Below are 15,668 nucleotides of genomic sequence, written 5' to 3'. Positions count from 1 at the left end.
TATGGCTGGAGCGAGATGCGGTCATTAGTATCACGGACGGACCTTAGTTACCCAGCCCGGTTTCAAAACGTTAGGTAGGTCCGCTATCGGTCCCTCAAGTGAGCGGCGCAGGACGTCATTTGAAGAGCGACGTAGATAGTTTCGGAGGTGGTTAGGACCCCAGGCGTTCTAGCGAGGGATCGTATGCCGCCGGATGAGTAATGCCCCGCGAAGAAACGTGTAATGCCGCAGGACGGGGGTAAACATTAGATACCGAGTATTCGAGTCGGGTGATCGCAGTCAGACGGTGCTGGCCACCCGCAGTCAGTCGAGTAGCTCCGGCCATGCTCTGGTCCTTTCGAATAGGTCTGTGACGACAGTTTAACTACCAGCCACGGATAGATAGGGCTCTGGGCACCTATGTGCTGGTAGTCGATGATGGATGCCGAGTGCAGGATGTCCCCGAGAGGACCTGCGTGCGTGGAAGACGAGTGTCGTCTTGATAGATAGCCGACGTAGGCTAACCCGTTTAGATCGCCGGTTTGGCCCGGAAACCCTGAACTATGGCTGGTGCGAGATGCGGTCATTAGTATCACGGACGGACCTTAGTAACCCAACCCGGTTTCAAAATTTAATGAGTCCCCCGTGGAAAGCCGGACTAAGGAGTCTCCTGCGAGCCCTGGTCTCGGGGCTGCGGGCCGGAGACGTTTTCCCTTTCTTTGTGTAGGCATTGGGCATGGTCAACTCAACTCGAGTGCCGAAGCATGAGGTGGTTCGTAATATTCTATTCGTGTGTTACGAGTATAACGAAGCGTTCGGCTGATTTACGGAGCATAGTAAAGGAACAAAGCTTACAAAATTAAAACAATGACCCATTTTGAAACCCATTGTATGCACTGATACGTAAACGGAAGTTCCTGTCTTCAAACCTTTTTTTATAATTACGCGTATAGTGATTAGTCTGAACCTGGGTACCACTGGGGGATTGTAGGAAAACGGGGGAGGGACAGGTTTGCCACCTGAAATATTTTTACGATGCATGGAAGAATGAATGAGTGGCCGTGTGAATGGAGAATTAATGGTGAGAGCGTGAATGAGTTATATCCAGTGGGAGGAGGCACCCTCAACTCAGGGGATAACTTAAGAACAATAGACGCACAATTGTGAGATTTCGCTGGAACATTGATTGATAGACATTTTTGAGATTTCGTTAGAATATAACAGAAGGGAGCGTAGGCAGAGAGAAACATCAGGCAACCTTTTAATATCCCACCGTGAATGCCCACCAACCCTGTGACCCATGCCGCTGTACTGTGTGTAGCAGTCTATGTGGCCGCCAGTGAATGACCAGCCTCGCACAAACACTGACCAGTAGCAGCCCGACACCCCGCTACACCTTCAAGAGACTTGGCATGACTAAAAATATTGCTTTTATGTAAAGGGCATAGTTGTGTTATGAGGTTATCGGTGGAGCCAAATTATTAATAAAAATAAAAATATTTTCATTTATGTATTTGTTGGCTCCACCCAACGATAACCTCATAACACAAATACCTATTGCTTTTTCTTATTTTGTGCCTTTTTCAGCTTGATGTATGCCTTATTACCGGTCTTCCCATTTCAGGCGAGGCTAGACGGGCTTGGCTATACCCCGGCAGACTATCCGCAATGCCACACTATCACTAAACTACATTCCACCCCAATTACAATTTGACACTACCATTCATGCACAGGATCTAAATTCTAAGGACTACGGGTAATGCATATCACCGTGTTTCCTTCCCAGACTCACCTGAACGTAGGGCTTGCTCTTCAGCGAGCTGTCGTGGTAGATGTAGACAAAGTAGACTTGGTAGGGTAGCCAGAATATCGCAAACGTGGCCACCACGATCATAAACATCCTCACGATCTGAAAATACGGAACGAGTGTCAACTCCTCTCTCTCTCTCTCTCTCTCTCTCTCTCTCTCTCTCTCTCTCTCTCTCTCTCTCTCTCTCTCACTCACTCACTCACTCACTCACTCACTCACTCACTCACTCACTCACTCACTCACTCACTCACTCACTCACTCTCTTCCTCTCACTCTCAACTTTCCCTCTCACTTTCAATCCTCCATGTATTCACTCTCTACCTGTTTGCACAAATTCAATTACGCACCACGCGTACCGGATACAAGTGATCCTCCTTCCCACAACACGATGCAGAACTGAAGAGAGCCCTTAGTTTGCGGAACCAGCTCGAAGAGGATTGGATCCATGTACTTAGCAGTGAAGTATGATGGTGTGTTTGTGGTTGTTTGATTATGTTTGAAATGAGCCTCCTGTGCTTCAAGGAAACATCTATTTTACGGGTGAGAAAATGTTTGGCATGCGGTAGCAGTGGTGGTGGTGGTGGTGGGGGGGGGGGGGTGAAATTAAAAGTAAAATGGTATTATTTGCTTAACAGTTAAACACCATTTTTTCGCACAATAAAAAATGCATTATTCAATTCCGTGTTTATCTGTTATTAATCACGATATTACCTATGTCACACCAAAATATGATATTTCGTAGAATATGAATGAAATTATGTTGGAATGGTGTTCTCTGTTCTATGTGTTCTCATTGCAATTTCCTTCCTCGTTTTGTGCATAGTTAAAAATCCATAATCGTTAATCATTACCAATCGCGCAGCTGACAGCACGGTAATTTTGATTGACCGATCGTTTGAAACTGATCATTGTACAATAATGAGGCTGAAACGACATCCATTTTGCATAATCGAGTGCAACGATTATAACGTTTCTCTATATGTATTTGCCATGATCGTCTGCCACCAGCCATGCAAAACCGGCAAATTGAGGAATGATGTCAAATTAAGAATGGCCCTGGACTCTATTAGTGTGGAATTTCCACTACGAATGGTCACCTGGTGACCATTGGTAGAGTATTTGTTCGTTGTTCTTTAGCAGCCAAACACACTTCACTAGAACATGCTTGCCGCAGTATGTTAAACTTAATTTAGCCCCAAATGGGCTGGGGTGGGGGTGGGGGGAATCGATCTTCGACTGGCGATCGTTTGTTAGCGTATGAGTACCTTCCCGCGATCGTTGCTCACCTTCCGTTTGGATTTGACGCAGGCCAGCTGTCGCTCTGTCTGAATACCGATACTTCTGCTGCCCCACAGCTCCCGACCTGCGGACAAGTGTATACATATTCCATAAGCATTGTGCCATGCAATGTTAGCGTTAAACAGATCTAAATACTTTAAACTGCTTAGTAAAATGCTACTCAACCGCTTCCGCTAACTGGATACTGAACCAAGGTGGTTGGATTTAAGGCACACCCAGGGGCACCGTTAACTATTCATTTACCCTTCAGTCAGCCAGGGGCGATGGCATTCTCGCCCCGCAAGTGGAATTTACTTGACTTGCACGCAACATTATTTGCGTTGGAGATCTATTCTTTACCATGCCGACCTTATTTAGACAATCATAATAACGGTAGATCACACAACGGGAGCGAGGTTTGGCTTTGCTGGCATCTCGAGAGGGGAATGGGCGGCACCAGGAATCGAACCCGGGTCCTCCAGTCCCTGGAACTGACACCTTGCCAAATGCGCCACCAAGGCTTCGTCAAATGACAAGTCAGCTCGTTGCTGAGGCCGCTAGATAACGTGTAGTTGGCAGCTGGCGGTAATAGGGTGATCTATGCTTCATTCATCTGTTGGCTATTTGTTTAGCGGCCACTTAATTGAGCAGGAACTTATTTAGTTCCTACACTTTATTAAGGCCAAATCGCCGTCTTATCACAAAGGCCACACGTTTTGCCGGCATCAACTCGTTAACAACTAATGAGGACCTACATTTAGGAGAGGGATTCAATTTCATATTAACATTCATGTACATGTATGTGGTATATTAAGATAACGCATGCGTTAAAAAACTGGTACTTAGTCACAATGGCTAATTGGCAATAAGACACGCAACAGTTTTACTATCATCACATTTATTATTTGTAAATTGCATACCCACATCTGATATCTTCAGTTATTTTCTATCTTGATTATGTAATCAATGTTTGATGATCTTTTGATATCATGTAACAAGCATATTAGGCAGCAGTGATCTTTATTTAGCTCTGTTGTGATTGGTTTGTGATTTGATATATTTGTACGTAAGTAACGCGTGACATGCTCCTATATACCTACTTATTTCATTTTAAATAAATGTCAGTTATGGCTGGTCTAGGTACCTACATATATGCATGCAAGATGTATGTGACTAAATTTCCCTAAAACAGAGCAAACACCCAATTTACAATTTTGATTTGTAGCTGCTATGATCGAAGCTTCAAACCCAGCCAGCATATTGAGCTCCTGTGAGCCCTCCTAAGCCCCACTAAGCCCTCGCTAGGCCATCCAAAGTCCCTCATACCACCAGAGACTGCCTTTTCAGTCTTCATCCACCTAGCGACCGGTCTACAGCGTGCTCGCAATGCACCGCATCGGCGGGCTCACAATACCCCATTGCTATTCGGTGAACGTTTACCAATGTGGCCTGACCGGGTGTGTCGATGGCTCCGAGGGAGCGAGGTAGGGCTGTTTTAGACCAGACGGATACAGGATACAGGGGCACAGGGGATGCTTATATGCGCAAGGTGGGTGGAATGTAATGGCGAACACTGCACTGGAGCATGAGAGGCGGAGGATTGGGAGGTTGAAGAGAAGCTGCGTTGTGAAGTTTGAATGCCGCGATAAAGCCAGAAATAATGTAGCTGGTTGCGTCACAAAGTGGCTATCGTTTATCATTGTCCTTCATTACCATTGCGTGCGATTAAATTGGACTACCTTGTTTGTGTGTGTTCAGGCTAAATGCCGGTATTGATTGGGGGCTCAATTATATTGGTGATTAGTGAAGTTGTGCTGACTTTGGACGTTGCTATGCGAAATTGGGGTGAACGGTGACTATTCTTAGCCTTGGAAGTTGAAATTTAAGCTTAGTGGATCACATCAGGCGCTAGATTGTTCCCAAAATAGCTGTTTTGCTTACAGTTGAAGTGCTCGAGAGTGAAAATAACTGCCACCACCGGCGGATCCAGAGGAAACGTTTGAAGCAGTTGCCGGTTAACTCTCTCGTGGCGTTCGAAATTGACGAGAAACTTAGTCGTTTCCACCGATTCCACGCAAAGAAAGCAAGTCCATCATTACTAAATACCTTTCAATACAAAACAAACTTGCATCATTCAGTCTGTCGCACGTTAGCATTCGGTAATCTTATATCTGAATTGCAACGATATGCAGCATGCCTATGTAAATCTGAACTTACCAAGCGCGCCCTGCGCTTTATATGAGAAAAACTCAGATTTATTTACCTTAATGAATTCATATGGTTAGATTTTATATTGATGACTCCAGATGGAGCGGTAGCCGTTCATCACAGACTTTCGTGCTCGCACAGGTGTAGCGTTCAACTTTTTATTTGGTCATGCAGCTGTTTTTCTCTCAAATAACGTTATTCATCCGCGTAGTTCGCTACTTATTAAGCTCTGCACATGCCGCATATTTTACATATAGACTGTTCGGTGTGCGCAGTATAAAAGACTTGACCTTGACGTCAAGAATGGGTCTTGACTAGTCATGGGACTGTGCTGCCCGGTGGGAAATACCGCACTGACCGGCGGGCCGAAACGATATCCCAGTCACTCAAAGTTTGTACGGAACTGCACTCCAACTTTGAGCTCCCTTCGGTGCTCTTCAATCACATGCAAGGTAACCAGTTTGCACTGGTTTCCGCTGGCACTGGCTCGCTGGATTTCCGATTGTACTGGTTCTTAAACTGGTTCTACTATTCTACTGGCTCGGTGTATTTCTGATTCTATTGGTTCTCCAACCGTTTTCAGCATTCTACTTGTTCACTGATTCTACACTATACTGTTTCACTGGTTCTAAATTCTACTAGTTCTTCCACTGGTTCTACATTCTATCGATTCTTCCACTTGTTCTGCTATTCTACTGGTTTTATGGATTTCCCATTCTACCGGTTCTTCCACTGGTTCTACTATTCTACTGGTTCACTGGTTCTACATTATACTGGTCCATCTACTTTTCTACTATTCTAATGGCTCACTCACACTGGTTGTACGTTCTACTGGTTCTACGGTCTACTGATTCTTCCACTGGCTCCTATTCTACTGGTTCACTGGTTCTACTATTCTACTATTTCACTGGTTCTATTTTCTACTAGTTCACTGGTTCTACATTCTCCTGGTTCTTCCACTTACCGATGATGACGTAGGATACAGCCATGGCCAGCATCGGCAGCACGTAAGTGGTTATCAGGAATACCATGTTGTACCTGCACGTGACATCCGATCCAGTCAGAACAGTTTTATCAACTACACACTCAAAATGAAATCAAGTTTGAGTAGTACCTAACGAATGTAACGACCATGGAAAGAAGATAAACACTATATGATACATGATAAAAATGAATACCGAAGAAGATTCATAGTAACATTGTGGGAGTTTTCGCTTGAGACCGTTCCAAAAAAGCACTGTAAATAACCTAGTTCGCTATCAATTTGTCAGCAAGCTCGGGTGGGCGATTGCCACTAGCAAAAGACCACCTATGTTTAGTATTTAATTCGATATGACCACGGTTTATCAGCCCTTGAATGCTGAACAAATTACGGGGCCTAAATTACAGCCCAACACCGGCCAGTATGAAGTGAAACAGACATTCAAACTCAATAAACCCCTCGCTATTCCTGTAACAAAAAGCACTACGCACCCTAATTTCACCTATCTATCCTGCGACACTTCTTCCCGCTTCTATTTTCTCCCCTTCTCTACGGTATCCCCGGGGACTACTACTACGAGTACTACTGTTAGGTACTAGGTACTCACACGTAGTCGGAGAATGATTTGACCTCTGGGTCGCCGGGCCACTCCACCAGACAGCCCCGCTTGATCTCACCGCCGCTGAACCTGCGGTAACGACCAGTGATGTCACGTCAATGTCTGGTGGCTTCAATCGTCAGAGCAATGTATGCTTAGCGAAGCCAGTCGTCACATCAATGCTAAGTGACGACAAGTGTCACATCAGTGCTTAGCGAAACCATTTGTCAGTCGTCACACCCTGATGTCCGATGGTATTGGAATATGCATACTTGCATAGCTGTCTATGCATTTTTTGACGACATGGGTCGGTATTTAGGTCGGTACTCCATGCGTGCTTGATGTCAAGGAAGTGTAGTTACTCATAGATGAGCTGACCGTCTCGCTCCCACGCCTGTGCCTGACTGACCACCTAATCAATGCCCGGCGGGTTTTCTTACTTGAACCGACACACCGGTTTTCCCACGAGAGCTTGTCGATAATCCCTGTGTCCCACGATCGTGTGGAGTGCTCGTGTTTGTCTTCCACCCTCCCCCTACGTTTCACCCCACCATCGTTTCAATATGTGTGTTTACTGTTTCCCAACTGTATGACCGCAAGATCGTGTCGATATGTGTTTCCCTACGTGTTTCACCGCACGATCGTGTCGATATATGTGTTTCCTCACGTGTCCCAGCCCACGATCGTGTTGATGTGTGTGTTTCCAACACGTGTTCCACCGCACGACCGCGTCGATACTTACACATGCGTGACGACATGTGAGTAGAGCAGGCAAGGGGCCGACAGCAGAGCGCTGGCCGTCCAAATTCCAATCATTCCGCCGACAGCACCTCGTTTGCTCAGACGTCTCCGAAGCGGGTGGAGGATCACGACGTATCTGAGGGAGGCAGGGTAGGTTATGAGTTATGACTGAGCTTGTTTGGCCAGATTGCGGCGGCCAAATCCACAAGCAGGGCCTTTCTTTTGTCATGTTTTACACTACGAACGATGGGAACATGTGCGGCTAAGTTTCGATCGGTTTCAAACAGAGTCAACGGCAAAAATACGTTGAACAGCCTACAGTAATTGTAATTGCAGTAAGCATGACGTTTGGGAGCTATGAGGAAGTTGCCTTGTGTTATTGAACCATAATAACGGATTGCGAAAGTGGCCTAAGTGGGTAGTTTATGGGTTTATTAGCTGTAGCTGAAACTGAAGATCAGGCATCTTTCGCTGGCCTTAACTTGAGGCTTACGTAAGTGACAGGACAAAGCGCACATCGTGCCTGGCATACATGCTAACGCGATGTGTTGGCATTTCACATTAGGGTTGGTATTCCGGTGAGGGGTACTTCAAAGCTGAATAAAACAACAGCTGTATTTGTATATTGATGGAGACAAGTAGAAAAACACGGAACAAATAGTGCATGGACGCGTTTCGATTATTAAATCTTCATCAGCATGACATAATCACAGAGAAAACAAGATATAGCACACAAACATTCGAGCTCGTCACAGTGCAATCGTCTTGATTTCAAAAAATCAAGATTTTGATTTCAAATCAAAAATTTCAGAAAATCAAGACGATTGCACTGTGACGAGCTCGAATGTTTGTGTGCTATATCTTGTTTTCTCTGTGATTATGTCATGCTGATGAAGATTTAATAATCGAAACGCGTCCATGCACTATTTGTTCCGTGTTTTTCAACAGCTGTATTGGTTCCTGTAACTCATGTCCCAAACCTCACGGCTCAATTTCGGCGACTGTGCAGTGTGCACACGGATCAGCGCTTGCCAGCGTGAAAACTTCATGGCAAAGTGCCTGTTGAATAACTTACCTCCTACCATGCTTACATCAAACTTTATAAGACACCCCACAACGTCGTTAATCAATGATCACAAGCCAACGAAAAAGTGGTGCAACAACATAGCCACGTGCGCTTTGCCTGCAACAGCCGCTAACTTGTCGACCCGCGGGTCCCGGTGGGACTTCACAAAGCGTTCCATTCGACGTGGCAGTGAATGTCGGACAAGTTTTCTGGCGGGCTCGTTCCGTGGGCTCCTTAGGTCGACTCGCTCGTCCCCGGTGACCTGGCTTCGACCAGGTACAGTCCGTATGAATATCAGCGACCGGGGAACGACCATAGGTGGGCGAAGCGACGGCGCGGCAGCACTTTTCAAGTGAGACGGAGGAGCGGCTGCCTTAGCAACACTCTAACTCGATTTTCTCCGTGAGCTTTTCTCCGAAGCCATTGCCGTGGGAGATTTGAACATGAATTGATTCGGGAGTGTGGTGATGGTTTCGTTGTATCAGACCCATCACAGAGTCTTCAGTGACATTTGCAGCTTATGCATGATAAATGCAGTGAGCAGGAAAACAATGTTTTGATCACGCTTCTTTGTGTAAGCCTGGCGTGTACCCGTAGTTGTCTAAATCTCGTGTTTGTCCAGAACGCGAAGGTGTGACCGTGAGCAGAAATCACGTGGGCATGTTTTCATTTTTATGTCATTTCCATCTCTACGTGGGCTGTGACAGGCCGCGATTCACAAGCCAGCAGCCCGACAGCCCGCATTTGCTACATTTTTTAGTTTTATTGCGCAGATGGTTTGAGATGAGGTTGCCATGGTGGCGGCCGGCGGGTCTGATGTCTGGAACTGTTTCCAGGTATAGTGATAAGGCTGTTTCGGCCCATAATTGCTACTTTCTGTCATGTTTGGGCTGCGGGAGGCCTGCTGGTGATACGCTTAAGGCATTACATGGTATTTGTCTGACAGGAGGAATTATGTGAGGGGTTGGATTCGATAAGTCTTTGTCTACGGGTGCGGTGAAATTATTTAAGTTGAAATAAATGGGTGGTAGTCACTGGAAAGATGCTACAGAGGACCCCTCGATTTGTTTGCCATCTCCATCAAGCTGCGTAGTGCGTTATGTCTGTCTGTCTGTTTGTTTGTCTGTCTGTCTGTCTGTCTGTCTGTCTGTCTGTCTGTCTGTCTGTCTGTCTATCTGTCTTTGTTTCTACCCGTCCTACATGCATCCCTCTCTTTCTTTCCCTCTCTCTTTCTCTTTCTCTCTCTCTCTCTCTCTCTTTCTTTTTCTCTTTCTTTTTCTCTCTCCCTCTCTCCCTCCCTCCCTCTCCATATCCCTACAGTCAAAAACAATCCCGCCAGCCTCTGCCATTCAATATTATCCTCGCCGGCACCGCCGCGCAGCAGCGCTGCAGCCTGGTAGACTGTGCCGCAACACCGGCAGACACTGCGGTACAGTCTACCAGTACAGGTTTGGTGGTAGTGGCACACGCCGCGCTGCAGTCGCTAGCGGCCCTACCGATGTGAGATGTCGATATCGAACAAAAGGTGGTGTTTACCCTTAGATGACCATACATTTTCGTTTTCCCGCCTTATTTTAACTTTATTTGGGAAAAGAGGCTAGTTATTCGACGTAAGGGTCCTGTTCACATCAAGCGAGATCCTACAAGGCTGGAACACATCGAAAGTTTGTTTTTGTTTAATCTTCTATTGAGATGTTTTCTATCTAGTTTTTTTTTCGGAATTCCATCGGACACGGAAGGCGAAACTAAGATTAAATCATAAAGCAGTATATTTAGATGGCATGACGTGCACGACCGACATGCCAACCAATCGATGTAAAATTGATCGCAATTAACCCGCGAGTTGCTGGGGGGGGGGGGGGCGTTAAACGCCCCCACTTTTTTCGCCGGGCCATCAAATTTTGGGTACCTGTAGGGAATTGATTGAAGTTTACTGTGACAAAGTTAAAAAAAAAAATCGGTTGGAAATTTTTGAGATATCGAGGTTTTAGGGACGTCATGATTTCTGAGTTTTCGACCAAAAACGGCATATGTTCAAAAAAGCATATAAAATCACAGAATAGACATACAGACATGCCGTAAACGCCATTAGACTGCCAATACCATGATCAATCAAATGGCTATCTTCGATTATTGATTATCGTTCCGCATTTTCCAAAATCTTGAACTGAATCTTGGCAATTTTTCGTGACTACTTCACGACCATGATACATACATGAATTTCTTAAATTGAACTTTTTGAGTCAAACACGTACATATATGATAAAATGAATGTCACCATCGTGTTCTACGCCCCCAATTACCTATAAAACATGTGTCACAGGCTGCGAATATCAGTTTTGATTTTTGGGGATATGTGCCTACCCGGTTGACCTGACCTTGACCCTGACCTATGCTTGACTGACCCCTATATGGAGCTGACACTCTTGTAGGCCTTATAAGATGGATTGTGCACCGTTTTGACAGAGTTTATGGCGAGAGGCGCCCATTGCCTTTTTGGGCGCCTCTCGCCACCCCAGCAACTGCCGGGCTAAGCATGTCGTTTTCAATATCTTATGCAATGCCTCTTTGCGAATGTTTTTACTTCATCCATAAAACAACGCTATTCCACGGCGTATTGCCCGAAGAATGGATGAGAAATAGCAATGCGAAGAAGGACTGACGGCGGGAATCGGACAAACACTTTTTTGGATAAAACAAGCACCGTGATTACGACCGGTTTATTCGTTTTTTTTTTTTCTCGTGTGCATGTTTAAGCTGACACCGTAAAAAGGCGTTGTGCAAGAGTTCTATTTGTCAGCCGTCTGCAGCGTCGTGATATTAAACAAGTTTGGTGCTGATGCCGCTATATTTGCTGCGACTGCTGTGTTGGCTGTTGACATTGTCTGTGTTGCACCTCGTGATTATGTTTGTATGGTCCCCGCGACAGCAGGTCCCTGGTGGGAATTATAAATAGCCGTGGCTACAGACCTTCGTGGCCCATTGTCTCATTGAATCTGACGGCTGTACGTGCCCCAGGCGACATATTGTCTACGGACCTTTGACAGCGCACACTCGAACAACACAGCCTGATCAGTGAGCAGGTGTCGAAGTAAATCAGGAAGACACTGCCAGTTGACGTCACTGTTCGTCTGAAGCTTCTATCCAAATCAGGCATCGGATGTTGATTTTTTCCGAGACTGGAGACAACTCGTCGCTCCCGTCGACGCTAATGTTAGCCCTCTTTCTTCTCTTCTCCCTGTAAAGTTGTCTCGGCTTCTTCGATGTTTACATGCGGGCGGCGCTGGGGATAACGTCCTTTTTATTAAATTGGCTGGTGCACTCGCGAGAAAAAAGAGGAAATGTTGCCAAGAGGCATCGTTCGAACATTGTTTAGCTCCTTAAAAACAGCTTCTGTGAAAAATACAGGCAGGCAGCCGTTGTCTGAGTTCCCCAAACGGGTGGTTTTGCCTATCACAACTTACGCCTTTATCTAGACGTGATGGATATGAGTACTTTTATCATTAATACCTCTGTCAATAGACATCGGCAACTGCACTTACTAATTTTATTTTATTCAATTCATTTATTTAGGTATTTCTACAACAGGCGATATGCCCATTGCCCAATTACTGCCAAAGCGTTTTCGTCCTTCATTTCATTAGCTGAAGGTTAAATGATTCTTAGACATATCGAAACTAACTGGTTTAGGATACTATAGCTTCAATGTACAAAAATATCGTTGCTGGGTTTTTCTAACTAATTTTTATCATATTCCTCCCATGCCTCTTTCCTAAATCAAGGATATAGGTATTCCTTGCCAATGCATTCTGCTTGGAACATGTCAATCTAGCACCTACCTGAAATGATCATCGTGCAGTTCCAGCATCAATTCTACCTGACATCTTCATCGCTTTATCTTAGACTATTTGCAAATATTTATCTAATAGCTAGAGCGTTTAGTATAAATGCGTTATATTGCGCAGGCTGAATGATAAAAGATATTTCCGACGTAATTACACCTTAAAGGCCACGGAGATGATGACAGTTGATACGACTCACGCCGCTACCAGAGGCAAAAACCTACCGTTATTATGCAGAGATTAGGTACCCGCCTTATAAGCGTAGCTGAAGCATAATAATTTCTCTAGAAATCCTGGACTAATTGTTCTCGGATGTGCTGACTGCATATGCGCACAATGCCGGCAATAACAGCCCGGATGGATGCGATGAGAACTTTTTACCATGTTGGCTGCAAAAATAGCAGATTGCTGCCGCCGGAAATCAAGAAGGACAATACCTGACCTCTTCTACGACCATTGTACTAGGTAAGTTCGCGTACCTGGATATGAAAAATGTCCCGTCTTTTTATAGAAATAAAATGAAAGACAGGTTCAGACAAAGGCCTTTTCAATTCTTCCTGATTAGCAAGGTACTTAAACGTTTGCTGTGCGACCATTTGAACACGTTTTCATCATTTGTTGAATCCATTGTAATTATAATGACTGGCTAAACGCGATACGCTCTAGTAGAAACTAGAAAGGTTTGAATTATAAATGGTCGTATTTCGTTTCCATCTGTCTTTTTGTATCTATCCATGCAATGCATCTATTTATCAATTTATCAATCTATCTATCTTATTAACCGTTTTCACGACGGCCTATCCGGCGAGTGCACCTGATTTGACCAAATCTGCACCTAATTTCTTTTACAGCAAATATCTTCATTTTATTAATTTATTTCAGTGTTCTAATCGATGATACTCTCTGATAATATGACAAAGCAGGCATATAAGCAAATAGTGCAACCCTAGCTGATAGTTACTAAGAGACACACTGAACCTGATTTGACCAAATCTGCACCTGTCTGCACCAGGTGTGCACCAAATGTGTACCAGATGGCCGTCGTGAAAACGGCTATTATCTATCGTCCCTTCCTTGCCCTCCCCTCTTTCCTTCCCTCCCCCTCACTCCCTCCCTTTAACCCTCCCTCACTCTCTCCCTCCCTCCCCCTCTCTCCCTCCCTCCCTCCCTCCCTCCCTCCCTCCCTCCCTCCCTCCCTCCCTCCCTCTCTCTCTCTCCCTCTCTCTCTCTCTCTCTCTCTCTCTCTCTCTCTCTCTCTCTCTCTCTCTCTCTCTCTCTCTCTCTCTCCTCACCTTTCCAGGGCGATAGCCATCAGTGTCAGGACGCTGGCCGCCACCGTCAGGTTGGCCATGAAGTTGCTGATGATGCAATAGGTGTTGCCGAATGGCCAGTCCGTGTTCAGCATGTAGATGAAGTTGAAGGAGCAGTTGAGACAGGACATGAGCAGATTTGCCACGCTCAGGTTGACTAAGAAGTAGTTGGTCACGGTTCGCATGTGCCGGTGGGCTGCGGAGAGAGAGAGAGAGAGAGAGAGAGAGAGAGAGAGAGAGAGAGAGAGAGAGAGAGAGAGAGAGAGAGAGAGGGAGGGAGAGAGAGAGAGGAGAGAGGACGTAAGTCAACTCCTGCCGTCTAACAATAGACTGAACAATATTGCCTTTCGTGTCGTAGCTAACTGCAGCTCAGTCGAAAAGGCCCAGCTCTGGCATACCTCAAATAAGAAACCTGAAAAGAGCATGTAGCCGACAACACACGCTTGGGTGATGTGAAACCGATTGATCCTGATTTCGATTTAAAATTGCCTTGCTTACTCTATGCGGGCTTTTGTTGCTGAATCAAATTGAAGCTGGCTGACGCAATGGAGTTTGAGGTTTCCCATGATTGGTTCCAACGTTCAACTAAATATAAATGCATATAAAATTTGCTTCCTGGACTACACAGTAGTCTGTAGTGCTTGTGACTGTTGAACCAATGTTATGCCTAGACGTCCGTTGTTATTACATTTCTAGGTGAAACAGCAGCTCAGTCAGACGAATGTTTGGCTTCATCCGGTTCGGATACCTTATAAACTCCGGCCATTGCCTTACATTTTTAATTGAAACAGCAGTTCTCATACGGCTGCCTCGAATATCATTGACCTCCAACAGTTCGATTGCCTTATTTGGGCGACACCTAAGTCCTAAGACACCACATCCGCGTCGGGTTCTCACCTAGAATGATCCAGCAGACGACACTGTTGCCGCCGATGGCGACAGCCAACATGAGACAGAAAGCCACAGTCCACACCAGCCACGGAAGCCAAGCCATGGCGATGGGTTCGGCCGTCGCCCCGAGACATGTCACAGTCTCGCAGAGCGCCGGCAACGCCACCGTCGGCAGGCAGGTGGAGTTATCAGTTGTGCAATTGGCCGCCTGGCGGCAGCACTGTGCCTCCTCCATCTTGAAGCCGCGATCTTCGAAATGGGTAATCCTGGACTCCTGCCGGCATAGGTGGGTACATATTTTTTTAGGATAGTGTCTCAACATTTGAAGTGAACTAAAGGTAGGGGAGAGTAGGGTGAATCGTAACATGTACATACAACGCAAAGGGGCTCATAAAGAGCAGTTGCTCTAGACGGCACGCAGTGGTCAGCAGAGTTCCAAGCACAGTTAAAAAGCATAGCAAATGTTTTGCCATTGTCTAGACTCTCAAATGACGGCAATTGTTTGTGAGTGTGATGTTTTTAAGGTAAAATACGGAGAAAAGTGTGGGTACACTTTTGACGTGGACACCCTGTACAATACATGTAGGGGTAAGTAGCAGAGCGTTCGTGGACGGCGGTCCATTACATTAGCCAGCATAGTCCAAGGATTGAAATGTGACATGTCTCGCGCCTCGCTGAGACTAGTGGTCCGGAATTTATTGACTGAGGCCTTTGATGTCAGTCGCCATCCCCTCTCCCCCCTCCTCCTGCAACGAGTAGTGGGTGGCGAGATGTTCTAGCCAGTAGGTACAGCCCACCGCTAAAGTAATGTGCGGTTTTACCAATTTCAACGGATGGCTTTGACCGACGATTTTTAAATGCGGACTGATTGAATAGAAGACGTCAATAGATAAAGTTGTAGCTGCAAGGGTGAAGATACGAGGGGGTACCCAAAAGAAACGGGAATTGTTTCATAGCTGTTTA

At 45.7% G+C, this 15,668-nt stretch overlaps 1 protein-coding gene across 1 annotated transcript in view; it reads right to left on the bottom strand.

The window, feature by feature from the left end:
• Window positions 1-14,940, bottom strand: part of LOC122392640 (tachykinin-like peptides receptor 86C) — a 36,840-nt gene extending 21,900 nt beyond the window's left edge. Inside the window, exons 1-7 of the mRNA XM_043387727.1 lie at window positions 14,712-14,940; window positions 13,797-14,010; window positions 7,598-7,732; window positions 6,865-6,945; window positions 6,240-6,313; window positions 3,076-3,152; window positions 1,772-1,888 (exon numbers count right to left, since the gene is read on the bottom strand). Of these exons, the coding sequence (XP_043243662.1) occupies window positions 1,772-1,888; window positions 3,076-3,152; window positions 6,240-6,313; window positions 6,865-6,945; window positions 7,598-7,732; window positions 13,797-14,010; window positions 14,712-14,940 (927 nt within the window). The remainder of the gene's footprint in view (window positions 1-1,771; window positions 1,889-3,075; window positions 3,153-6,239; window positions 6,314-6,864; window positions 6,946-7,597; window positions 7,733-13,796; window positions 14,011-14,711) is intronic.
• Window positions 14,941-15,668: the final 728 nt, after the last annotated feature.

This window comes from Amphibalanus amphitrite, unplaced genomic scaffold, assembly GCF_019059575.1.
Source record: "Amphibalanus amphitrite isolate SeventyFive unplaced genomic scaffold, NRLGWU_Aamphi_draft 000494F_arrow, whole genome shotgun sequence".
Taxonomy (NCBI): Eukaryota; Metazoa; Arthropoda; class Thecostraca; order Balanomorpha; family Balanidae; genus Amphibalanus; species Amphibalanus amphitrite.
The sequence above is the reverse complement of the archived record's forward strand: the minus strand, read 5'-3'. Positions and strand labels throughout refer to the sequence as shown.